Source organism: Schistocerca piceifrons, chromosome X (assembly GCF_021461385.2).
Source record: "Schistocerca piceifrons isolate TAMUIC-IGC-003096 chromosome X, iqSchPice1.1, whole genome shotgun sequence".
NCBI classification, from domain to species: Eukaryota; Metazoa; Arthropoda; class Insecta; order Orthoptera; family Acrididae; genus Schistocerca; species Schistocerca piceifrons.
Window position 1 is genome coordinate 197,143,298 of NC_060149.1, and position 27,187 is coordinate 197,170,484.

Here is a 27,187-nt window from a genome sequence, read left to right on the forward strand (position 1 = left end):
TAATTCATCTCTAGTGTACAAAAATATAATAATTTCACATATGTATAAGGTTGGCAGAGTTAATATTTTAAGTTTTCTAAATAATGGTCGACATGGTTCTTTATGATTTGCAGTGCACGTATTTTGAATGATTTTTTTCTATATTTTGAGTATCCGAACTATGATTGCTGAGTTACCAAAAAAAAAAAAAAAAAAAAAAAAAAAAAAAAAAAAACAATACCATATCTAATAATGGATTCAAAGTAGCTTGTATATGCTACTTTTTGTGTGGCCATGTCAGTTGCAGTTGATAATATTTACATTGCAAATGCAAAGATGCTCAGTTTGTTTGCCAGGTATTGAATGTGTGCCTACCAGCTCAAGTTTTTATCTACATTTAAACCTAAGAATTTGACTGAATCAACTTCTTTTATAACTTGGTCGTTGTGTACAATCTCAATCTGCTGACATTTTGACTGTTTGGTTTTGAACTGCATCATGTGAGTCTTAGATAGTTTAGAACAAAAAGGGATGCACAATGCTGAACCAAAATTTTTGATCTCTTACCCACTGATTTAAAATTTCTGTCAGGGAGCAAAGTGAAATTTGAAAGTAAACTGAAAACGTTTCTCCTTGACAATTTCTTCTGCTATGAAGAAGAATTTGTGATACTGTAGTATGTAAAAGGTGGTGGGTTTGATTTTCTTTTAATAAGGCTGCTTATTGACTATTTACAGCTGCATTCACATAATAGAAAACATGTTTATGTTAACAAAACAAGTAAGCATGTAATACTTTTACACAAAATAACCTACAAGTTTCTAAATAAAAATTCTTGTATGGAATAGGAAGATAGTTGTCCAGAAGGGGCTTTTCCAGTTTACTTTCAAATTAAGCTTATCCATGTAAACACAAGCATCCCAAAAATGACAAAAGTTACCACAAATAAAAGAATCCTAAAAGAGGGTAACATCCTTGCCCTAAGAAATAAATTAGCTATAGAGGACTGGGATCTGGTTTACCAGACTGAAGGATCTGAAAACAAATGGGCCAAATTCTATGATACTATGCTAAGACACTTTGACAGATGCTGCCCTGTTAAAAAAATACAAAGAGTGTTCACCCATAACCAAAGTGCAAAAACCAACATACTGATACTTCCAGCAAATATGATAAAACTCAGGCAAAACATCCAGGACCTGGATGTTTTACACAAGTCAACAAACCTGCAGGTTTTTAAGGCCAAGCACAATGAAGCCAAGAAAATCTTTAAGAAAGAGCTTTCAAATCTAAGAAAACAGATATACAGCAGTGAAATAGCTCAGTCAGACAATATAGCCAAGACCTCATGGAGAATTGTAAATCAATTTCGCAAAGCCACACTGAAGCCAGAAACTGAAATTGTAAATATATGACATGAAGGAAACACAATTAAAGATCCTAATAAAGTCGGCAATGATTTCAATAAATACTTTATATCTGCAGCTGTTAGTCCAGTTAATAACACAATTGTGAGTAGTGAGGTAAAGCTCTGCCCCTTTGAAGAGCCACGTTTTGAATTCAAACAAGTAAGTGAAAAAGAAATAGGCAGGATAATAAATAACCTAAAGAATAAGTATTCATCTGGATGGGATGGTTTGAGTAGTATCGTGATTAAAAAATGTAATAAGGAATTAGTTAAAATAATCACCAACCTGGTAAACTGCAGTATTAGAGAACATACATTTCCACATGTATTGAAATGGAGCACAGTTAAACCAGTGCATAAAAAAGAATCCAAGGAAGAGGTTTCAAATTTCAGGCCCATATCATTAATACCTGTCTTCAGCAAAGTATTTGAAGTTGTGCTGCTGACACAACTTAGTGACCATTTCTTGAAAAATAAGTTCCTAACAGACACACAACATGGATTCCGAAAGGATCATAGTACTATCACAGCAATTACGGAATTTCTTCACAAAACGTACGGTGCCCTTGATCAAGGAATGCAAACAGCTGGCATATTTCTAGACCTCACTAAAGTCTTTGACTCGGTAAACCATGAGTTACTTTTAAGTAAACTTGAGTCATATAGCCGGCCGCGGTGGCCGTGCGGTTAGGGCGCTTCACTCCAGAACCGCGTGACTGCTACGGTCGCGGGTTCGAATCCTGCCTCAGGCATGGATGTGGGTGATGTCCTTAGGTTAGTTAGGTTTAAGTAGTTCTAAGTTCTAGGGGACTGATGACCTCAGATGTTAAGTCCCATAGTGCTCAGAGCCATTTGAACCCTTTTTGAATCATACAATGTAAATGCTGCATCCATGCAATTGCTGGCTACATATTTATTTAACCGCAAGCAGTGTACAAAGCTGACTTACAAAATCAATAATCAGATCATTAATTTCCAGTCCAAATATGAGACAGTCACACAAGGTGTACCCTAGGGCTCAATTTTGGGCCCTTTCCTTTTCCTAGTGTACATAAATGATACAGAGCAACCTTTCAACTCCCAATTGGTAACCTATGCAGACGATACCTCACTGTTATTTATTGGTAAACAAAATGATGAGTTAACGTTGGTAGCAACTGATGGCCTACGTCAAATAACTACTTATTTCCAAGATCAAGGTTTGAAAGTTAATATAAGTAAATCTCAGTTATTGCCATTTAAACTTACAAACTCACACCAAACCTCTATCAGTGACATAGGTGGAATTGAAGTAGTGGACACAGAAGGCTGCAGATTTCTAGGTATTCACCTAGATGAAAATCTAAGATGGGTAAACCATATCAAATTTTTATGCAATAAAACCAGCAGTTCATTACATCTAATCAGCCAGTTATCAAAAGTAGTCCCACATCAGACATTAAAAACAATTTACTATGGAATCATTGTTGCACAGATTAATTACGGGATAGAGATATGGGGTTGTGCTGCCGACATACATATGAACAGAATATTAACCCTACAGAAAAGAGCAATCAGAATTATCCATGGATTAGGGTATAGAGATTCATGCAGGGAAATCTTTGTTCATTATAAATACCTCACAGTCTACTCACTGTATCTTTACAAATTAATTATATTTTTTGTGACACATCAAAACAAACCAACAAAGTGCTCTGATACGCATGCCTATAATACAAGAAATAAAGACTGCTACTACAGACAAAGAACAAAATTAAAAACAACAGACCATAGTCCATGCATTAGTGGTCAAATATGGTACAACAGATTACCGAGCTCTATAAGGTGCCACAAAGGGAACTTATTCAAAGTGAAACTGAAATATTTCTTGATTGACAAGTGTTTATATTCTTTAAGTGAATATTAATATTAAACTAAAATAAATTATTGTATATATATATATATATATATATATATATATATATATATATATATATAAAAAAAACAAAGATGATGTGGCTTACCAAACGAAAGCGCTGGCACGTCGATAGACACACAAACAAACACAAACATACACACAAAATTCAAGCTTTCACAACAAACTGTTGCCTCATCAGGAAAGAGGGAAGGAGAGGGAAAGACGAAAGGAAGTGGGTTTTAAGGGAGAGGGTAAGGAGTCATTCCAATCCCGGGAGCGGAAAGACTTACCTTAGGGGGAAAAAAGGACGGATATACACTCGCACACACACACATATCCATCCACACACATACAGACACAAGCAGACATGCTATGAAGACTTAGTTTAGGATAGTGTGATACTTTAGTTGTTGTGCTTTCTTTTATGTACATGTGTGCACTGAAAATATAGGACAAGTTAATTGATATAAAGGGTAGAAGTTTTCTCATAAATTTATGAATACATGTTTACACAAAGTCAAACACTTCACAAATGTTGTACAGTATATTATTTACTATGCCTAATAACAGTGTATTTTGTTAATGAGTAGGTAATACTTGATGTTACCACTTTAGAACTAACATACCAATATCACAAGGGAAAAATGTACTTTTGGTAACAAGAAATATTTAAAAAATATTTAAAATATCAGTATCAATAACAAATTCATCTATGCTGTCATGGCACTCGACCAGAAAATACACTTTAAGAGTTGTTTTACAGCATGTGATATTTTGTATTGATTTAATGCTGTTAGGCAGTTTGATGTAAAGCTTTATCCCTTCTTTCAATGGTACATTTTTCTTGATTTTTGTCTGGTGTTTCTGCAGATGTTTGCAATTTTGTTCTTTCAAAGTGCATCTGGATCATTCCAAACCAACACTGGTCATCACATATTTCATGTGATGCCCAGTGTTGACAGAAAGTGCCAGTTTGTTTCCCATTATAAATAAAATGATTTCTAAAGCTGAATTATACATGCCCATTTGATAGATCACTCCAAACTTAGTCTAGTGCAATATTTATATTGTCATCGTATATAACAGGTGTAGTAAAACATGAAGGTAACAAATACTCAAGCAGCATCTTAGCACAGCTGTGACCTGCACTGACTGCCATGATCATGCAGCAGCGCTGCTATCTCGCTGCTGGAGGTTTTGCACTTTGTATTTTATTGTCCCTGTTAATACATTTAGATTTCATTGACACTGGGCATCAAATGCAATATGTGATGAACTGAATTTGCTTGCAGTGCAAAAACAAAATTACAAACATGTGCTGAAACACCAGAGGAAATGCACCTGACAGTTCTTAGAAGAGTCACCCTGCATATGCAAGGCAGTGTAAGGTACTGCAGTTTTTTAAATAGTGCCTTATATTCATTTCTAAAAGGTTGCCCCACAAGGGGTCTCCCGGCCAATGACACCAAACACTCATTTCCATTTCCATTTCTAAAAGGTGTATTTTCAATGGCTCTAATAACCATTTTCTTGTGTTATAAGGCATCTTCTATTTGCAGAGCAGTTTTCCTGAAAAATCATACTCGATCTTAATAGTGATTCCAACTGTTCACAGCACACAATTTTGCATAACCTGAAGGGTTCTTCATCCCATTATAATTTTGATGCTATAATATGTGATACTCAATATATTGTTTACATACCATAGTCAATGCATTCATCCCATTTTAAATTATCTTGTACCCACAACTTAAGAATTTACTACCATACACAGTTTCTAATTTCTTTCTAGATAGAGTTATTTGCAGAGTTTGTTGGTATTTTCTTCATGAGGCATGTAAATGCACTACAACTATTTATTCTGAATTTATTATCTGGCTGTTTTTGGAGAACCACTCTGCAGTCTGTGATACACAAACCTCTATTACATCTGTGGCTCATCTGCAATCTTCTGTCTAATTAGTAGATTTGTATCAACTGTAAATTTATTATATTTTTGCAATGGACTGGATGATTCTTAATCACTTATGAAAAGTAATAACAGGGCTGAACCCTGGGGTAAATCATATTTCCTTCTTCTGCATTGTCTTCTACTATTAGTTTCCTATTTGAAGCAAATACTTTAATCATTTTTGTGCTATTCCATGTATACCTAGAAGTTCCAAGTTTTTAGTGATATCTCTTAGATCATAACATAAATTTTCATTTATGAAACCAAAGATATCACTGTCTGTTGGCTTACATTTCTCATAAACATACTGAAAACAAGAAAACCATTTTTTTTTCTTTTGTAGAATTTGTTTTTTAAATTTTAGAGAACACAGAGAACAGCAATACCAGTCTAAAGTTCTGAACATGTCTTATCTCCTTTCCTGAACAGGGGTCTCACTTTCACCACCTTCAGTTTTTCAAGAAATATTATGAAAGAAAAGAAAGTAATTCAGGTGTCAACAGTGGGTTTCACTATTTTTGCTGCACACCTCATTACAATACAATCAGGGGCATTATTAACCACATATAAGAACTTTGGTTTTAGCTTACTGGCAACCATTAACACCTTTTTCACTTTGTCAAGTGCAAAAATGGTAGTTTTGTTTATTCCGTTTCCTACTTGTTTCCCTCTATCATGCTGTCTTACAAGATTTCCATTTATTTCTGTAAATAGGCACTAATTTAATTACATAAACAGAAGGTGGAGGGGGAGGAAGAAAAGGAGAGGGAAGATACTGATGACATCAGCTGCATTATAACTTTATGCAGAATAAGTGGTGATGAGTGAAAATGTGTGCTGAACTGGTACTCCAACCTGGGCACTCCTGCTTAATAGGCAGTTCCATTAAACACTGCAACATCCATACACAGTGTTTATCGCAATTGCATTGACAATATTGACACACTCTCTGGCTTAAACACACTCCCACCTAGCACCACCCATCTGCAGTTCCTGCCCATGTCCTCCACACTTGATAATTTTAGATTCCCATTGGAAGTCGAACAGTATTGTGCATCCACACTGACGGATGTGGATTCATTGTCCATTGAGGTGAATCAGTTATATGAAAGTGTGGTGCTTGTTCTCTAGGACATGTCCAAAAGAACAGCACCACACAATCATATAACTGATTTGCCTTGATAGACAATAAATCCACAACCTTCAGGCCTGCTTTAAAATTTATGCTATTAAGATTTTTATTAATTTTTGAAGTTTATCTGCACTGGAAGGAAACAATATAATGTCATGTAGAAAAGGAAGGTGGTTTACATGTATTACTTCTTCATTTAAGAAGTTTAAGGACTTGAAAATCTATTCCAGAAAGGTAGAGAATAGAATTGGTGACATGGAATCACCTTCCTTAACTCCTCTTTCAGTTTTGAATTCATCACTGTGCTGATAAAATGTAATTATTCCATCAAAGAATTTTGTTCGTGACTTGCAAATGGTTTATTTTTCTTTGTACACTTTAAAAGGCAGCTTGTTGCTTTGATTAAATTCCATTTTTCCATGTGAATCATGATAATTTCAGTAAATATTCTTAATAATTTAGGAGTAAAGGAGATATACTGAGTAGCAGAAGAATTGAATCATCGAGAGGCAAACATAATGAGAATGAGACCTTTGGTTAACTTTCTGATGGGCTAAAGTACACACACACACACACACACACACACACACACACACACACACACACACACACGCAAATGCCTACCTACCACCCGTGGCTGTTGCTTCCTTCTCAGCTAATAGCAACCCACCCGAATACCTCCTCATGCTTCCTGCCTCTTTCCCTGCCTACCCACCCCACTTGACACAACCCTCTCCCCAGTTCATCTGTCAAACTGCAACCCTGGCACTGTGAGTGCAGCTGGCTCGCTGTAGGTACTTGTGTGTGTGTGTGTGTGTGTGTGTGTGTGTGTGTGTGTGTGTGTGTGTGTGTGTGTGTGTGTGCTGTATCTAGCTCATCAAAAGGTTTCCTCTGAAAGCTTTCAAAGAGTTTCCATTCTCTCCTGTGTGTGCCTCTCAACAATCTCTGATTCCACTATTTAGTGAGTTGTCTCCTATATTTTTAAATTATTCACAGAACTTTCTTTACTAAATTTACTCTGAGCTTACAAAAATCATGGGATATCTCTTAATATTTTTCACAGTGCAGTGCAGCAACTTGATGTGGCATGGACACAATAAGTTGCTGGAAGTCCCCTGTAAAAATATTGATCCAGGCTCCCTCTATAGCCTTCCATAATTGTGAAAGCATTGCTGGTGCACAATTTTGTCTGCAGACTGAACTTCTGATTATCTCCCATAAATGTTTGATGGGATTCATGTTGGGTGATCTGGGTGGCCAAATTATTCTCTCAAATTTTCCAGAATGTTCTTCAAAACAATTGTAAACTATTGTGGTCCAGTGGCATGCTGCTTTACCACCAATAAATTTTTTTCCTTTGTTTGAGAACATGAAGTCCACAAATGGCTGCAAATGGTCTCCTAGTAGTTGAACATAACCATTTCTAGCCAATGATTATACCAGCTGGACCACAAGACCCAGCCCATTCCATGTAAACACAGCCCACACAGTTACGGAGCCACCACCAGCTTCCACAGAGCTTTGTTTACAATTTGGGTCCATGGCTTCACAGTGTGTGTGCCACATTCAAACCCTACCATCAGCTCTTACCAAATGAAATCAGGACTCATACAACCAGGCCTCAGTTTCCCAGTCATCTATGGTCCAACCAGTATGGTCACAAACACAGGAGAGGTGCTGTAGGAGATTTGTGCTGTTAAGAAAGGCACTTGTGTCGCTCATCTCCTACCATAGCTGAGTAATGGCAGATTTTGCCACGCTATGTAAATGGGTATGTTCTGTTCATCATACACTCATGGAAATTGAAATAAGAACACCGTGAATTCATTGTCCCAGGAAGGGGAAACTTTATTAACACATTCCTGGGGTCAGATACATCACATGATCACACTGACAGAACCACAGGCACATAGACACAGGCAACAGAGCATGCACAATGTCGGCACTAGTACAGTGTATATCCACCTTTCGCAGCAATGCAGGCTGCTATTCTCCCATGGAGACGATCGTACAGATGCTGGATGTAGTCCTGTGGAATGGCTTGCCATGCCATTTCCACCTGGCGCCTCAGTTGGACCAGCGTTCGTGCTGGACGTGCAGACCGCGTGAGACGACGCTTCATCCAGTCCCAAACATGCTCAATGGGGGACAGATCCGGAGATCTTGCTGGCCAGGGTAGTTGATTTACACCTTCTAGAGCACGTTGGGTGGCACAGGATACATGCGGACGTGCATTGTCCTGTTGGAACAGCAAGTTCCCTTGCCGGTCTAGGAATGGTAGAACGATGGGTTCGATGATGGTTTGGATGTACCGTGCACTATTCAGTGTCCCCTCGACGATCACCAGTGGTGTACGGCCAGTGTAGGAGATCGCTCCCCACACCATGATGCCGGGTGTTGGCCCTGTGTGCCTCAGTCGTATGCAGTCCTGATTGTGGCGCTCACCTGCACAGCGCCAAACACGCATACGACCATCATTGGTACCAAGGCAGAAGCGACTCTCATCGCTGAAGACGACACGTCTCCATTCGTCCCTCCATTCACGCCTGACGCGACACCACTGGAGGCGGGCTGCACGATGTTGGGGCGTGAGCGGAAGACGGCCTAACGGTGTGCGGGACCGTAGCCCAGCTTCATGGAGACGGTTGCGAATGGTCCTCGCCGATACCCCAGGAGCAACAGTGTCCCTAATTTGCTGGGAAGTGGCGGTGCGGTCCCCTACGGCACTGCATAGGATCCTACGGTCTTGGCGTGCATCCGTGCGTCGCTGCGGTCCGGTCCCAGGTCGACGGGCACGTGCACCTTCCGCCGACCACTGGTGACAACATCGATGTACTGTGGAGACCTCACGCCCCACGTGTTGAGCAATTCGGCGGTACGTCCACCCGGCCTCCCGCATGCCCACTATACGCCCTCGCTCAAAGTCCGTCAACTGCACATATGGTTCACGTCCACACTGTCGCGGCATGCTACCAGTGTTAAAGACTGCAATGGAGCTCCGTATGCCACGGCAAACTGGCTGACACTGACGGCGGCGGTGCACAAATGCTGTGCAGCTAGCGCCATTCGACGGCCAACACCGCGGTTCCTGGTGTGTCCGCTGTGCCGTGCGTGTGATCATTGCTTGTACAGCCCTCTCGCAGTGTCCGGAGCAAGTATGGTGGGTCTGACACACCGGTGTCAATGTGTTCTTTTTTCCATTTCCAGAAGTGTATATCCCACATTGATTTCTGTAGTTTTTGTGTTGCTTGTCTGATAGCACTGACAACTCTGTAAAAATGCTGCTGCTCTTGGTCATTAAGTAAAGGCCATCAGCCACTGTGTTATCCGTGGTGAGAAGTAATTTCTGAAATGTGGTATTCCTGGCACACACTTGATGCTACGGACCTCAAAATATTGAATTTCCTAATGAATTCTGAAATGGAATGTCCCAGGTATTTATTGCCAGCTACCATTATGTGTTCAGAGTCTATTAATTCGCATGGTGCAGCCACAATCATGTCGGAAACCTTTTCACATGAATCACATGAATTCAAATGACATCTCTTCCAATCCACTGACCTTTTATACCACGTGTATGTAATACTACCACCTTCTGTATAAGTGCATATTGCTATCCCATGACTTTTGTGACCTCAATGTTTATCACTCTGTGAATCTTTTGAACATTACTGACAGGAGGCTGATAAGTCTATAGCTTTCTTTTTATGTTAGTCTGTCTCATTTCTTGTGAGGTTCAATATTAAACACTGCTCCAGATTCTGTTAATTACCTTAATCCATAATCATTCCATCAACAATTTAAGTTTCCTTTGCATGCACATTACAATGCTGGGCCATCAGGTGTCACCATGTGAACCATTCAATGAAACATCATCAATATGGGCTTTTGGAGCTGAAGGTCCACTCATGTACCTTTGAAGATTTGCACAACACAAAGCTTTACACCTTGCCTGGACCTGTCAACACCAACATTGAACTGGTTGGACGAGTCTTGTTTCAAATTGTAATGAATGGATGGATGTGTACAGGTATGGAGATAACCTCATGAATCCATGGACCCTGCATATCAGCTGGGGACTTTTCAAGCTGATGAAGGCTATGTAATGGTGTGGGGCACGTGCAGTTGGGGTGATATGGGTTTCCTGATACATCTGGATGTGACTCTGACAGGTGACACATACGTTAGAATCCTCTCTGATCACCTGCATCCATTCAAGTCAATTGTGCATTCGGATGGACCTGGGCAATTCCAGCATGACAATGTGACACACCACATGTAGAGAATTGCTACAGAGTCGCTCCAGGAACACTCTTCTGAGTTTAAACACTTCTGCTGGCCACCAAACTTCCTAGACATGAACATTATTGAGCATATCTGATTCGCCTTGCAACGTGCTGGTCACAAGAGATCTCCTTCCTCTCACACTCTTATGGGATTATGGACAGCCCTGCAGGATTCATTGCATCAATTCCCTGCAGCACTTCTTCAGACATTAGCCAAGTCCATGCCGCATAATGTTGCAGCACTTCTGTGTACTCGTGGGGGCCCTACATGATATTAGACAGGTGTACCACTTTCCTTGGCTCTTCAGTGTATTTTCATATCATTTCAATTCATTGATTTCATCCCCAGTGTTCCATTCATTTCATCTCAGTGCATTTTATTTATTTCTAATACTGATTATTATTTTACATCTATTCTCAGAATTCTCCACCATTTTTATGTTGTGAAGTCTCTTTGAAACAAATAACACCTTCCTATCCAACATTTTGTAAGTCAGATGAAACTGGAGGTTGCTGAATCCCATGATTGTGTATAGTGGAATTGAGGTGCTTTAAAATCAGAGCAGAATTTCTGATTCCTTTAGTCATCAAATTGCTTTAATGAGTTACTTCAATGGAATGTGCAACTGAAGTAGATGAGACTTCTCTTCAAATATTTGTTTATTAATGACATAAAACTGACTGTCAAATTTCTTATTGATGTGTGTTACTGTGTTCTTATTCACATGTTCCTATGATTTTCAGTTCAGTAAATGTCAGTTTTATTTTGCTCTTCTGCAGAGCCTTGTAATTAGACAATTCAGTCAAAATAGCCTAGTAACAAAAAGGGTTTAACAGCTACATCATAGATTCCCTCCCTCTATCCTGTTAGTATCTGATCAATAATTATTTCTGAATGCTTTGTTACTCTTGAAACATAGGTAATTGATGGTGATATGCCATAAACATGCACAGTGATCTAATTTGACATTAGTGAAGATCTTCACAAATAAAGATATTTAATTTAGGCACAGATATATTGTTCATGGTATAACGTCTCTGTACCTTTCCAGTTTACATCCAAGACATGAACTCCTGGCTCAGAAAACCAATAACAACATCCCAACTTACCAAATCTGATACATTTATCTAAAACTGTTTATGCTGTTTGGCATTATTTACAGCTATTTTAGCACACAAATAAACTAATTGAAAAGAGACTGCTATAATGTGATAAGTTTTGGTACTTATCTGCATTAATGACAACTCAAAATTCTCCTGTAGGCCCAGTCATGTTAATTTTTGGTCATTATTCATGAAATTAAGACACTGTTTGCCAAAACTCCATTTATTATTTCTTCATATGATAACATTTTCAGAAAGCACCTAACAAAATACTTAATTTTCACTATACAACATAGGACTAAATATTTCTTCCTCACCATAGTAGCTTGTAACAAAAGAGGTCAGCGAGAGTACACAGTGTTTAAAACAAGTGACATTCATGTTGTACATTTGAAATTTCAATAAAAATTGCAACAGGTGTGATGAAGGAAACGTATGTTTGACACTTATGAGACAGTTGAGGTAGAATTGGTGTGCCTTCTGGACTTGAATAGCCTCCTCCCTTTTGGACATGGAAGTTCAATGAAAACAATCCTCTAGAACTACAGACAATTTTCAAAACAAAAATAATTTATAGTGAATGTATACTCAATAAAGAACCAAAGAAACTGGTATACCAGCCTAATATTGTGTAGGGCCACCACAAGCACACGGAAGTGTCGCAACACAATGTCGCATGGACTCAACTAATGTCTGAAGTAGTGCTGGAGGGAACTGACACAATGAAAACTGCAGGGCTGTCCATAAATCCAGAAGAGTATGAGGGGGTGGAGATTTCTTCTGAACAGTAAGTTGCAAGGAATCTCTGAAATGCTTGATAATGTTCATGTCTGAGGAGTTTGGTGGCCAGTGGAAGTGTTCAGAGTTAGAAGAATGTTCCTGGAGCCACTCTGTAGCAATTCTGAATGTGGGGGGCATTGCATTGTTCTGCTGGAATTGCGCAAGTCTGTTGAAATGCACAAGGGACACAAATGGATGCAGGTGATCAGAGAGGAAGCTTACATATGTGTCACCTATCACAGTTGTATCTATATCTATCAAGGGTCCCATAATGCTCCAACTGCACATGCTCCACACCAGTACACAGCCTCCACCAGCTTGAACAGGCCTCTGCTGACATGCAGGGTCCATGGATCCATGAGGTTGTCTCCATATCCATACATGTCCATCCACTCAATACAATTTGAAATGAGACTTGTCCGACCAGACAACATGTTTCCAATCATCAACAGTCCAATGTCAGTGTAGATGAGCCCAGGCAAGGTGTAAATCTTTGTGTCATGCAGTCATTAAGAGTACACGAGTGAGCCTTTGGCTCTGAATGCCCATTTGGCAATGTTTTGTTGAATAGTTCACATGCTGACACTTGTTGATGGCCAAGAATTGAAATGTGCAGGAAACTGTTGAAGGGTTGCAATTCAGTCATGTTGAACAATTCTCTTCAGTCATCATTGGTCCCGTTCTTGCAGGATCTCTCTCTCGCCACAGTGATGTCAGAGATTTGATGTTTTACTGGATTTTTTGATATTCACAGTATATTTGTGAAATAGTCACATGGGAAAAGTCCCATTTCATTACTACATTGGAGATGCTGCGTCCCATAACTCGTGCACCGACTATAACACCAAGTTCAAACTCACTTATATCTTGATAACCTGCCATTGCAGCAGCAGTAACTGACCTATCAAGTGTGTCAGACACATGTTGTTGTATATAGGTATTGCCGACCACAGTGCCTTATTCTACCTGTTTGAATACGTGTGCCTATACCAGTTTCTTTGGTACTTCAGTGTATATTTGTGAGTAGCATTTTAAATGTAGCCAAAAATGCAGTTTTGCTTTCTGAAATTAAGTTTTGATTGAAGATGGAACCTTCCAGAATCTCTAACTTTGTTTTCATTCTTACTTTCAAGTAGATTTCTTTATATATATTAATTTTATTGAAGTTTCCTGCTGAACTGTAATCAACAAAGTGAATACGAGGTAAATCATAATAAATTCTCTCTAGTTATCTTTCAAATAAGGTATTGTTTGTTTTGAATGATTTCAAATTTTTCAGACTGTATTTCTTACAAAGTCTAAAAGAAAACCAAAGCTACTAGACACAGGTAGAATCTATTTATTCCTGTTTTTTTTTTTTTTTTTTTTTTTTATTCAAAGAATGACAAATAGGATGACACCTTTCATTACGAAATATTATGTATACATTTGTTGAAAAAACCACTACTGAAAAGTTTACCTCCTGAAACGTTTACTCTTGAATTAAAAGTAGTGTGGTTTCTGCAGTAGTCTAGATTCCAATGATTCTTCAGTATCAATGTATCATGAATTACAAGTCTGAGACTATATAAAATATTAGGAAATGAGTATGATATTGGTCTCTTCATTTTGTCAATTTGGCCTATTTCCTGGTACCTCACAATAATCTGGATTAGTTTCAAAAGATGATTTCAGCAGCAAGAGACTTGTATATACACAACATAAACAATGCTCTGAGAGTATATTGCTGTTTCATGTCTAGTGCTGGTAGCTCAAAATATTTTTTCTTTATTCAATGAATTAAATGATTCCTAACTTTAAATATGTACCTTTCTTTCAGCAAACGTATGAGACTCACATTTAAAGGATGTTCTGCTGTATTAGCATGCTAGTTCATATTAATTTAAAGCTATATATTCAGTCAGTTCCTTTGCACCAGTATTCACTGAGTCAGATGCACCAATTGTCTGTATATCCAAATTCAGCTTATGGTTACTGGCTCTCTATTTGTTATACTCTAATATGTTTGAACTAATGCTTTACGTCTTGGTAACTTCCTTATCTTTGGATCTTTTACTAAAAAATCCTTCTGGTTATAATGGAGCTGTGTTTTTCACCTGGTTACTACACTACAGATTGTTACTTCCAGTACAGCATTCTCCTCCTCTTTTTCTGGTATTACTGTTGTCACTGCTGATTATGAGGATGTTTATATTACTACTAACATTGAGGATGTTGATACTGCTTCTCCTGCAGAAACTAGTGACTCATCCACTAGTGATGGGGATACTGCTGCTCGTGATAACTACACTGCTGCCCATTAAAACTGCCACACCAGACAGGATAGTAAACAACCAAATTTTATTTGTTATACATTTAAATATAGGAAAAAGATTACATGATTAAATCTGTTATTGACTCAGAGACATACAGAGTGTGAGATTTAGTACAATAAGTCACCTCTGACATCAACAATGGCCCTGACCCAGTTGAACATCAAATCTGACTGAGCTCTATTGATAAATGTTTTTATGTCATTCCTTGCTGCTTCAGCTCCATGGTAGAGTTCATCAATCATAGTGTCTGGTGAGTGGTCATAAGTCAGTCTGTCAACAACCTGTGACCAGGTGTTTTCACTGGGTAAATTATGTGGAGAATGTACTGGGCAGAAAAAAGTTGCACACACTTTGTATCGAAATACGTCAGTATGGCACAAGCTACATGCAGTTTGCATTATCATGTTGGAAGACAATGCCACAGAAACCTTGAAGATAGGACACAGCCACTGCTCTTAACACCAAAAACGCAATTGCTATGGAAACCAGAGGTGACTGACTCACGTACTTGACACCACCCATAGCACTACTCAAGATGCTGCAGCTGTACAGTGATAATGAATGTTTTCTGCCAGCATTTGTTCACCCCTGAGCTTCTGCACACAGAAAAAGGCACTGTAATGCTGTATGTACAACTGAGAGTCATTTTAAATGATGACATTCTACTGTTCCTTTATCCAGTGTTGTCATGTCTCTGCACTGCTGTATATAGGGAAGCCACAACAGTGGACACAGTGCTGCAGTTGTACAGCACTTCAAATGTTGTACCACTCTACATGTGGATACTTGTAAAGCTACAAAGAAGTCCATTTTCTGACTCAAATATCTGATGTGGATGTTTTCATCTTACATGGCAGAGCAAACAATATCTCTCCTTTTAGACACTTGTCACATGTGGCCATTAAGATCCTACATTGTGTTGAGTATGGCCTTCTGAACCCATGGATCCCACATTTGCATGAAAATCATAGGGTCCGAATCAACAGTTGCTGGTAGATGTCACTCCTCCATATACTAGCCATAACATGATCTTCTTACAGACAAACAATTTGCAAATTTAATTTCTGAATGAGAAACCTACTGCATAATCTTTCACTTTGTATTTTACCTACTTTTGCAGGTGCACTGAAATGTAATCATTTGCATATCCAAACATCTTATACATTTTGTCCCAATTTGACATGTGTTCTGTGACACCTGCACAGTGTTGCAATATTAATGGTTAACAATATACTTTCATTAATGTTGTTTCTAACTAATCTACTAGGAAAGATTTTGGTTCAAATACCAGCAGCTGACTATTTTCATAGTTTTGAGGTTCTCCTGGCAATAACCAAATTTAGCTGAACACTTCATTGTTAACGAACTATTTTGCACGCAAGCATTTTGTTTTATAAAGCCTGTAGATTACAATTCTTGCTGATATTGCAAGTTCCTGTAACTACTCTCTCATAGCTATGGAAACAAATTACAATACCATTCTTATTAAAGGCTGGAATTTCTTTACTTTTAATTTTGTTACCATGACTACAAATTATGCATAATTTTTCTCATGTGTAAATATTGTTTGTGTTCCCAGAATGAATTTTCCACTCTGCAGTGGTGTGTGCATTTTTGTGAAACTTCCTGACAGATTAAAACTCTTTGCTGGACCGGTCATCAAACCTAAACCCTTACCCATGAAGGCCAAGGGGAAAGGTGGTGTACCACTTTTACAGGACGTGCCAAGTGGATGTCAGGATTCATGGCAAAATCATGACCAGGTAAATGACATCCCATAAATTATGGGCAAGAATCTGGTGTAGTGGGTCATTGGGTGTACAGTTACATCAACCCAAAGGAAAGTCCACAGCTGAAGAATAAGACCTATGGCTCTTGTGGGATGGGATGGCGAGATTTCTACAGAATCAAGACTGATATCAGCACCAGCAACAGCTAGCCACACAATAACCTGTAAAGGATGGTGGTGTTGGCAAAAGCAAAACATAATGAGGACATATGGAATCTGCCAGTGTCACTTGTCCACTTTAGCCAACCAATTGCTCAAAAATGTGCACATATGTAACTCATTGAAAACCAGTATGCCTAAAATATGAGATATAAAAAAATTTATTCTCCTGATGTTACATTTATTGGCTTCTTCAACTCATAATCAAACTGTCACCTCTCACTCTAATCTAGAACTTAGTACTTTTTACAGAACAGTAGGTCACCACAACCAGATTTTGTACTCATATCTGTTGGCCTTGCTAAGTCATGACTAAATCATCATCTTCTGAACTAACCTAGACCTCCAACTAAGCTACAGATCTGTCTGTCACAACAACATACATTCAAACATTCAAAGAACAATATTCCTGCATGCTGTACTTTTTATGTAATTTTGTAGTGGTTGCATTAGCTGGTTGGGAATACTTGAGCCATTAGTCTGATTCCCTGTCTTGCAATTATTTACAAATTAACAGTTCTGATTTATGGAAGGTTCTAATACTTACTTGTTTATCAAATACAGCAACTTACCAGAACATACTAAAACATTTGATCGACTACCCTGTTTTGAAGCCAGAAGGAAGTATGAGTGAATCCACATTCTGAACATGGAAACTAGTTTTGAAACCACTTTATCTAATCTATCAGATGATACAGTACCATTCGTCTTAGCTGTATAATAAACTCATACTACTCATCCCATGGAGAAACAACCAACCATCTCAGCTAAGAAACCTATGGTACTAGCAGATACCTCCATATTGATGTGGCCAGAGAAATCCTGACTTCCTATGCCATAACCAGAGGGGGGCAAATAACCAAAGTGTCCTCCCAAATCAAAACAGATCAGCAGCCTAATATCAGCCAGTGGCTGAAAAAGCCCCAGGCATCAGGTTACAGAACAGCATTGTTGCCATGAATTTAAAACTGAAAAAATCCAAGAACCAAAATCTCATAGGGATAAAAAGAAAGAAAAAAGAAATGGAAAAAGTAACATAAACCAAAATTTGATCTGACAGAAGTAACTAATCCACTCCCTTCCTCTCCGTATGGAGATGAACCTATGAACACTATCTGTTTCATAGTATCCGGATGCCTAGTAGTGAACATTAAGATGGGGTGTGCCAGCCAGTTTGGTTTTCTGGTGCCTTGACTTCTTCTGGGGCCACTGTCAGTGAGATGTCCAAATGTCTGCAGAGGAACGGCAGCCCTTCCTTCATCAAGAGCTGAAACCAGAGAAGGTAGTAATGTTGGACACAGTGGTCTTCGGCAAAGTCAACATTGCAACTCATGCCAAAGCTGTTTCATTGGGTTCATGTCAAGATTCATGGTAGGCCATTCATTTCAGAAGCATTATTGTCCACAAACAATTGCCTCACGTATGTTGCTTTACGACAGGGTGCATTGACTTTGCTGATACGAGCTATCACCATCTCGAAACTGGTGCTCTTGTGTAGACAATAAACAATGCTTTATAATGTATTCATATCCTTCCACATTTAGCGTTTTCTTAAGTTCAATAAGGGGACTACACCCTAACCATGAAACACACTCCCATACTGTAACACAACTTCCTCTGTACTCACTGTTGGCACTAAGCATGAGGCAGTAAACATTCTCTGAGAATCTTCCAAACCCAAACTCTTCCATTAGATTGCCAAATGACATAATGTAATTCATCACTCCAAATAACTTATTTATAGTCATCCACATTTCAGTGTTGTCAAGTTTTACATTACATTAATTATCGCTTATCATTGACTACAGAAATGTGAGGTGTATGAGGAGTTTCTCAACCATTTTAATCCATTATTTGTAAGTCACTACACATGGCCATTGTGCTAGTTGGTCTACCTTTAACACTTTGGCATTCAAGAGTGATTCCTTTCAGTAGGTTTATGCAATTTTTTATGGTTGCCTTCCACAATGTTTGATGGTTCCTGTGTGTCAGTACATGACATCTGACTAGTCTTAGTTTAGCTTTGGTTGTTCTTTTGCTTTTCTACTTCACAATCATATCACCAACAGTTGGCTTATTTAGCTTAAGAAGTGCTGAAATGTCCCAGATGGATTTATTACTCAGGTGACTAGTCCATGTTCAAAGTCACTGAGCTCTCATGATCAACCCATTCTGCTGTTTCTGCTTCTCTACTAACCCCACAATAATTCCAGCCTCTTTATATACAGTTGGGTCCACCTCTTATGACATGTGATGGTCAGTTCCACATTTACGAAGGAGTATCCAGTTACTTTCAACCAAATAGCATATTGTCTCACAGGAGATGCCGGAATAACCAGCAAATTAATAATACCCTCTCACACTTTTGCTGCCTTTGAAAGCCCATTTTTCAAAAGTACTTCAATAGAACTATAATCATTATTATCACAATCTAGGAGAGCTCTGTCCACTGAAGGTCATTTACCCCACTGTGTGTGTTCAGTATAAGTGTTGAAGTTGTCCAGATGTGCAAGAAGTTACTATGGCTTTCGCAAAAACTGAGGAAGTAGCAAGAGAGCATCTGAATAAATGCTGCTTCACACCACACTAGAAGCAGTAGCCATCTATGTCCAACTGTTTGTCAGAATAACACTGACCTCCTCCTGACAGAGAATCACTTACCAAGAGACAGCAGATCTTATGGAACAACTATCCTCATCTTTTAGATTATGTATTGGGTGATTGTAACCCTCAAAGTCTCTTGTGAGCAGCATCACTAAGATGAACAAGAGGTCAACCATTACAAAGACAGCTCTCTGAATTTGATCTCTGCTTGCTAAACACAGGAGCTATAATATATTTTAGTGCAGCAGAATGGGTTGATCATGAAAGCTCAGTGGCTTTAAACATGGACTAGTTACCTGAGTAATAAATCCATCTGGGACATTTCAGCACTTCTAAAGCTGAATAAGCCAACTGTTGGTGATATGATTGTGAAGTGGAAAAGCAAAAGAACAAATGCAGCTAAACCAAGACCAGTCAGACCTAATGTACTGACAGACAGGAATTGTCAAGCGTTGTGAAGGGCTCCTGTAACTGAATGGAACATTCGTGGGAGGTCTGTGATAGCAACTACTTCCCTATTGTACTATTCCTCTCGAGTTGAGAAATAAAAAATTTGTACTATGCTGGACTCATAGGTAAGCTGAATGGTAAGCTAACACCTCCAAAGAGCACTTCAGTGTGCACCAGGAGAACATAATTGATGGGTTAGTACAATATGCTACTGCTGTAATCATACACACTGCAGACACCACAATCCCCTTCTTTTTGGCTCCTCTCCAGTGGAAATGTGTAACATGGTGGCTTCAAGAGATGAGAGAAATGATTAGAAAATGTATAGGAGCACTCAAATGTCATAAACACCACTCATTAATGAATGACTTAATTTTGTTCAAATGTTTCTAAAGAAAAGTACTATTTTTAATAAAGAAAGGAATATTAGGAACAATATGTGTTTTCTGTGAAGATACTCACCCCATCCTCTCAAGTACTGGCTCATTTACACTGTATTTGTGCCCACTGTATGCCTGCGAGAAACTCTGGTATCTCTGCCAGTGCAGACACTGACACTGACCCCCAGAATTTTCTGAACTTCAACATCACACTTTTGCAGCAATGTATGGTTCCAACAATCGCTCCCTTCTCTTGCACATTTCTGATGTGTGGTAGAATGCGACTCTTCATCGTTCTGCTCTTAACACCTATAAACTTATGATTTCCATTTTAGTGAAAGGAATGCTCAACAGCACTTTAGCTTTATGTTCTCATACTCCCTCAAGAGCTGGCCATGGTAGCAGTGCGGTTCTAGGTGCTGCAGTCTGGAACCGAGCGACCGCTACGCTCGCAGGTTCGAATCCTGCCTCGGGCATGGATGTGTGTGATGTCCTTAGGTTAGTTAGGTTTAAGTAGTTCTAAGTTCTAGGGGACTGATGGCCTCAGATGATAAGTCCCATAGTGGTCAGAGCCATTTGAACCATTTTTGAACTCCCTCGAGACCCAACAAAATAAAACATCAAATGCTAGGACACCTCATCAGTGATTGTGTTGGCTATACATATACACTCCTGGAAATTGAAATAAGAACACTGTGAATTCATTGTCCCAGGAAGGGGAAACTTTATTGACACATTCCTGGGGTCAGATACATCACATGATCACACTGACAGAACCACAGGCACATAGACACAGGCAACAGAGCATGCACAATGTCGGCACTAGTACAGTGTATATCCACGTTTTGCAGCAATGCAGGCTGCTATTCTCCCATGGAGACGATCGTAGAGATGCTGGATGTAGTCCTGTGGAACGGCTTGCCATGCCATTTCCACCTGGCGCCTCAGTTGGACCAGCGTTCGTGCTGGACGTGCAGACCGCGTGAGACCGACGCTTCATCCAGTCCCAAACATGCTCAATGGGGGACAGATCCGGAGATCTTGCTGGCCAGGATAGTTGACTTACACCTTCTAGAGCACGTTGGGTGGCACGGGATACATGCGGACGTGCATTGTCCTGTTGGAACAGCAAGTTCCCTTGCCGGTCTAGGAATGGTAGAACGATGGGTTTGATGACGGTTTGGATGTACCGTGCACTATTCAGTGTCCCCTCGACGATCACCAGTGATGTACGGCCAGTGTAGGAGATCGCTCCCCACACCATGATGCCGGGTGTTGGCCCTGTGTGCCTCGGTCGTATGCAGTCCTGATTGTGGCGCTCACCTGCATGGCGCCAAACACTCATACGACCATCATTGGCTCCAAGGCAGAAGCGACTCTCATCGCTGAAGACGACACGTCTCCATTCGTCCCTCCATTCACGCCTGACGCGACACCACTGGAGGCGGGCTGCACGATGTTGGGGCGTGAGCGGAAGACGGCCTAACGGTGTGCGGGACCGTAGCCCAGCTTCATGGAGACGGTTGCGAATGGTCCTCGCCGATACCCCAGGAGCAACAGTGTCCCTAATTTGCTGGGAAGTGGCGGTGCGGTCCCCTACGGCACTGCGTAGGATCCTACGTTCTTGGCGTGCATCCGTGCGTCGCTGCGGTCCGGTCCCAGGTCGACGGGCACGTGCACCTTCCGCCGACCACTGGCGACAACATCGATGTACTGTGGAGACCTCACGCCCCACGTGTTGAGCAATTCAGCGGTACGTCCACCCGGCCTCCCGCATGCCCACTATACGCCCTCACTCAAAGTCCGTCAATTGCACATACGGTTCACGTCCATGCTGTCGCGGCATGCTACCAGTGTTAAAGACTGCGATGGAGCTCCGTATGCCATGGCAAACTGGCTGACACTGACGGCGGCGGTGCACAAATGCTGCGCAGCTAGCGCCATTCGACGGCCAACACCGCGGTTCCTGGTGTGTCCGCTGTGCCGTGCGTGTGATCATTGCTTGTACAGCCCTCTCGCAGTGTCCGGAGCAAGTATGGTGGGTCTGACACACCGGTGTCAATGTGTTCTTTTTTCCATTTCCAGGAGTGTATGTACACTGGTGGACATGAGCATCACTCTCCAGTGTGTGTGTGTGTGTGTGTGTGTGTGTGTGTGTGTGTGTGTGTTGGCTATACATATATGTACACTGGTGGACATGAGCATCACTCTCCAGTGTGTGTGTGTGTGTGTGTGTGTGTGTGTGTGTGTGTGTGTGTGTGCGTGTGTGTGCGCGCGCATGTGCACTGTATTCACTGCAGTACCAACAGCCATATCCAAAGCTATACAGCACATCAGAAACCAGACTTTCTCATATGGAGTGATTCCTTGAGTGGACTACAGACAATAGAACAATACTACTCACAAAACATACTGGTCTCTAATATCCATGGTGTATCACACAACCTACCCAGAGCTATAGAACCTCCATAGCTTTCCTTTTACTGACCAGCACCTGAGCATGCCAGACAATGAACTCACTGACAGGGTGGCAAAGGAGGCAAACATAATCGCTACATTTAAAATGGAAACTCCAGACACTGACCTAAGGACACAGCTGGGACATTTTATCATGAATGCCTGGGAAAGGAGTGGTAAACTACCTTGCTCCCCAACAAATTGTGACAAATTAAAAAGGGACTATTAAGGAGAATCAAGCTTCACTCTGAGCCTCTTGAAAACAGTTCATCTATATATTTTACTTACGTATCAGCCATACTAGACTTGCACATGAAATCGTCTTCTGACAAGAGGACCCTCACATTGTATGTGTGGAGCACCCCTAACAATGTCTCATATCCTCATAGAGTGCATCACTCTGGATTATCTGCAATGTGAGCTTAAGCTAAATATATCATTATCTCATTTTTAGCTAGCTATAACAAAACTGTCAACAGTGTTTTACGTTTCTGAAGAGAAAGTGTACAATACAACAAAATTTAGTGTGAACTCATCTGCAATATTAGAGGGGGCAGGTGTAGATGGAATGACTTTCACTGCAGTTCTGGCCCTGGGAGACCTCCAGCTATGCTCAACCATCAGACCAATGCATATGATGATTTTTACCCCCTTTTTTGCTGGCCAGGATCCAATGAAATGAGTAATTGGATTCAGTTGTCTTGCTGTACACAACAGATGTGATGACAAGATGTGCCTTGCCAAGATCTACTTTTACTTGGATGGTACAATAATTGACAGAACAATAATGAAAAGCTCAAGGGCTGTGACAGTCATGGGCAGAAATTGACAAACATTTGGTGTCAACCAGCAGCAGGTCCTTGTAGCCAAAGAAATTTGAAGAACAGAGCCTCATGTCAGAGGGAGATGACACTTTTGTATATATTAAGTGTTTTGGCACTATCTCATGCAGTGAACTTGGATATGATGAAACCCAACAAAGTGTCAAACCTAATGAATGGAGTGAGACAGCATGTCTATCAAGTTATTCTTTTGAAGGATGGAACCACAGTAGAAGACTCCATCGCCAACTCAAGAAGATATTAACTGATCTCTACAAGGGAGATCAACAATGAGAAATGCAGTCAGAAACTCTGGGCACATGTGGCTATAATCAGACAGCACCTGATATTCTTGAGGACACAGATACATTTGACTCCTTCACCGGTTCGATCCATAAGCAGAAAAAGAGACATTTGGAAAATGGAAGACAATAAACTAGTATGTTTCCATTATAGACACCCTGGGTATGTTGTATGCTAGTCTAAAGAAAGGAAGATGGCAGCAGGCAGCCTGAAGAACAAAGCCTATCAATAGAACCAACATGCTGTAGGCACTCTACATTGCTATGCAGAGGTTCCAGTCACTTGCCAATATTGAAATAAGTAAAATTAATGAGCAACAGTCAATGGAGGTGAAACCACAACAAATGAAAATTCAAGAATTACAGTCACTAAGATGTCAGGAAATGACATTGACATCATCCTTGATGACCAGTCTGTCCAAGCATCATTTTCTGTTGTATCAATTCTTATCATCAACAGCTGGAGAATATTATGATCTGACACTGAGAGGCCATTGTGCTGAATATTGCAAATATAAAATGCATTCAGATAAAGGAAACTGTGTTATAAAAACAAGTATCAGTTACATAAAAGAGCTGTTCAAATTTATTGTTTTATCAATGCAGCCATAATGTTATCCTTACATGGAACTTTTCATAGGGATCACAAGCAGTCATAGGCCGTGGAAAATTTTTGATCCAAATTGGCACAGCTACTTCAGCAAATTCACATGATGATGAAACTTCCTGACAGATTAAAACTGTGTGCCAGACAAAGACTCGAACTCTGGACCTTTGCCTTTCGCAGGCAAGTGCTCTGACACCATGTTCAATCACATTCCAGACATGTTCAGTGGCGTTCAGAACTGGTGAGTTCAGGACCAACACATCAATTGGAACTCCCCACTGTTTTCCTTGAACCACTCCATCATGCTGCTGGCCTTGTGGAATGGTGCATTATCTTGTTGAAAAATGCCACTGCTGTTGGGAAACATGATTGTCAAGAAGGGGTGTATGTGATCCGCAACCAGTGTATGATACTCCTTGTCCATCACAGTGCTTTGCACAAGCTCCACTGGACCCTTGGATGCCCATGTGACTGTTTTCCAGAGCATAATGGAGCTGCTGCCAGCTTCTCTCCATCCTGCAGTACTCGTGTCAAGGAGCTGTTCCCCTGGAAGACAATAGACTTGTTCCTTCCACTGGCATGATGAAGAAGGCATCATGATTTATCAGATCATGCAATGTTCTGCCACTGGACCAAAGTCCAGGATTGATGGTCACATGCCCATTTCAGTAGTAGTTGCTGATGTCATGGTTTAACATTGCCACATGTGTTTGTTGTAGGCTGTGGAGGCCCATCATTAGGAGTGTTTAGTGCACTGTGTTTTCAGACGCATTTGTACTTTGCACAGCATTAAATTCTGAAGTTAGTTCTGCCACAGTTTGCTGCCTGTCCTGTTTTACCAGTCTGCCCAGCCTACAGCAGCCAACATCTGTAATGAGGGGTGGCCCCCAAAACCCATGACTTCTGAATGTGATTTCACCTTGGTTTCACCACTTCTTGAAGACACTTATGGAAACACTTCTTGAATACCTGACAAGTCATGCAGTTCCCATAAGCTCATGCCAAGCCTCCAAGCCATCGCAATCTGCCCTCGGTCAAGCTCAAATAGGTCATGCGCCTTTCCTATTCTACAAACAGAATGCACACTCACTGATACTACGTGCACCATATGTGTGTCTGACTAGCAGTCATTCCTCGCCAGGTGATGCTACTATCATCTGGACAGGCTTATATCAATAGTGGGTCAGTGGACATAATGTTCTGGCTGGTAAGTGCATTGTACCCATCTTTAAAATAGATATCCTGACATAAAATTAACAAAATCTAATTCTAAAATAATTGTAAGTTTAGCAGTGACATTCATTTTTTCCCTGAAATTCATCAATCTTGTTAAAAGACTTTTTTATTAGGTACACTTTGAGAATTTGGGTAATTTTTTATGAAGACATTTAGTATTTGATGGGACTGCATTAAACAGCTTAATGCTGAAGTAATAAACTTATACTGAACCAGATTAAGACTTTTTAGTTCAATATGCAAACTGTTTTGGTTCTTGTGTTATATTTGTGACATTTAGTGTTGTCTTTGTACAGAGAAAAGTTATTACAGACAATAATCAGCAAGGAAGAAATGTATTGTGATGCAGTGGTATGGATCCCCATCCTTTGAATCAGATACCTGCAAGAATGCCTATGGTGGACACCACTCATTATTCTAATGGCTTCTTTTGCACAGTGAATTTATTTATTTTCGAGAGGTTGGTTCCTCCAGAATGTAAAGCATATGACATTAATGAATGAAAGAAGTCAAAGTAGGAATTATTGGTATCTGCTTCAACCACTAAAGTGATAACCTGCAGTGCAAAAGTGCTAATCTATGTCTTTTAAAAAGCTGAAGAATGTGGATTGACCAATTATATTTACTGTCTACATAAGCACCCAGGAATTTTTTATCGTCAACTTCCTGTGTCGGTTGACCTCTACACTTTAAATTAATTCCTTCAAGGATTTTTGTGGTGTGTTGGACTTCATGTTATGGGTTTTATCTGCATTAAGTGAGGTACCATTTGAAGAAAACCAGTTTAACATTTCAGTGAAAACTTTGTTCACAATTTGTTCAAGACTATTTTCTGACAGTTCATCAGTGAAGAGTGTGGTATCATCAGCAAAAAGGGTAAATTTACTCTTTGCATCAGAACCAAGTGGGAAGTCATTAATGAAAATAAGAAATAGCACTTGACCTAAATTAGAGTCTTGTGGCACACACTGCAACTTCATGTGCCCCACTCAAGTGAAGCATGTTCTCCAGATAGGCCATTCTACATTACAGTCTACTTTTGATTCTTTAGATATGACAGAAGCCACAAATTAACACCACCTACTAAAGCATAATACTCTGGCTTTTTCAAAAGGATTCCAAGAGATCACAAAACAATGCCTATTGGTGACATTTTTCTGTTGATGGCCAACAAAACTTGATTTTTAAAAAAGAATATTGCTTGTTCTGTAGAAAGATCAGACTGAAACCCAAACTGATTTTTTTGAGGATATTGTGGAAGTTTAGATGACTGAAAATCATTCTGTTCATGATTTTTTCAAGAATTTTTTAAAATATAATTAAAAGGAAGAAGGGTTGATAATTTGTGTCATTACTTTTGTCACCTTTTTTAAACAGTGGTACCACCACAACCAGTCTAGCAGAAATAATCCCCTCTTGCAAAGATGAACTGAATGTGTTACTTGACACTGGACTTATAATATTTCAATATTTTACTAGAAATATTGTCTACCCAGACAGGTTTTATTTTTAATTGACTTAATTACTCTT

The 27,187-nt window shown here is 39.9% G+C and overlaps 1 protein-coding gene across 3 annotated transcripts in view; it reads left to right on the forward strand.

Annotated features, from left to right (window-relative positions):
- Positions 1-27,187, forward strand: part of LOC124721565 — a 640,226-nt gene that overhangs the window by 359,360 nt on the left and 253,679 nt on the right. Inside the window, exon 1 of one of the 3 annotated variants that reach the window (XM_047246604.1) lies at positions 16,593-16,615. The exons of the other annotated variants lie outside the window; for them this stretch is intronic. Coding sequence (XP_047102560.1) covers positions 16,608-16,615 — 8 coding nt within the window. The 5' untranslated portion in view covers positions 16,593-16,607. Of the gene's footprint in view, positions 1-16,592; positions 16,616-27,187 lie in introns of those variants that run through there. 3 annotated transcript variants of the gene reach the window in all.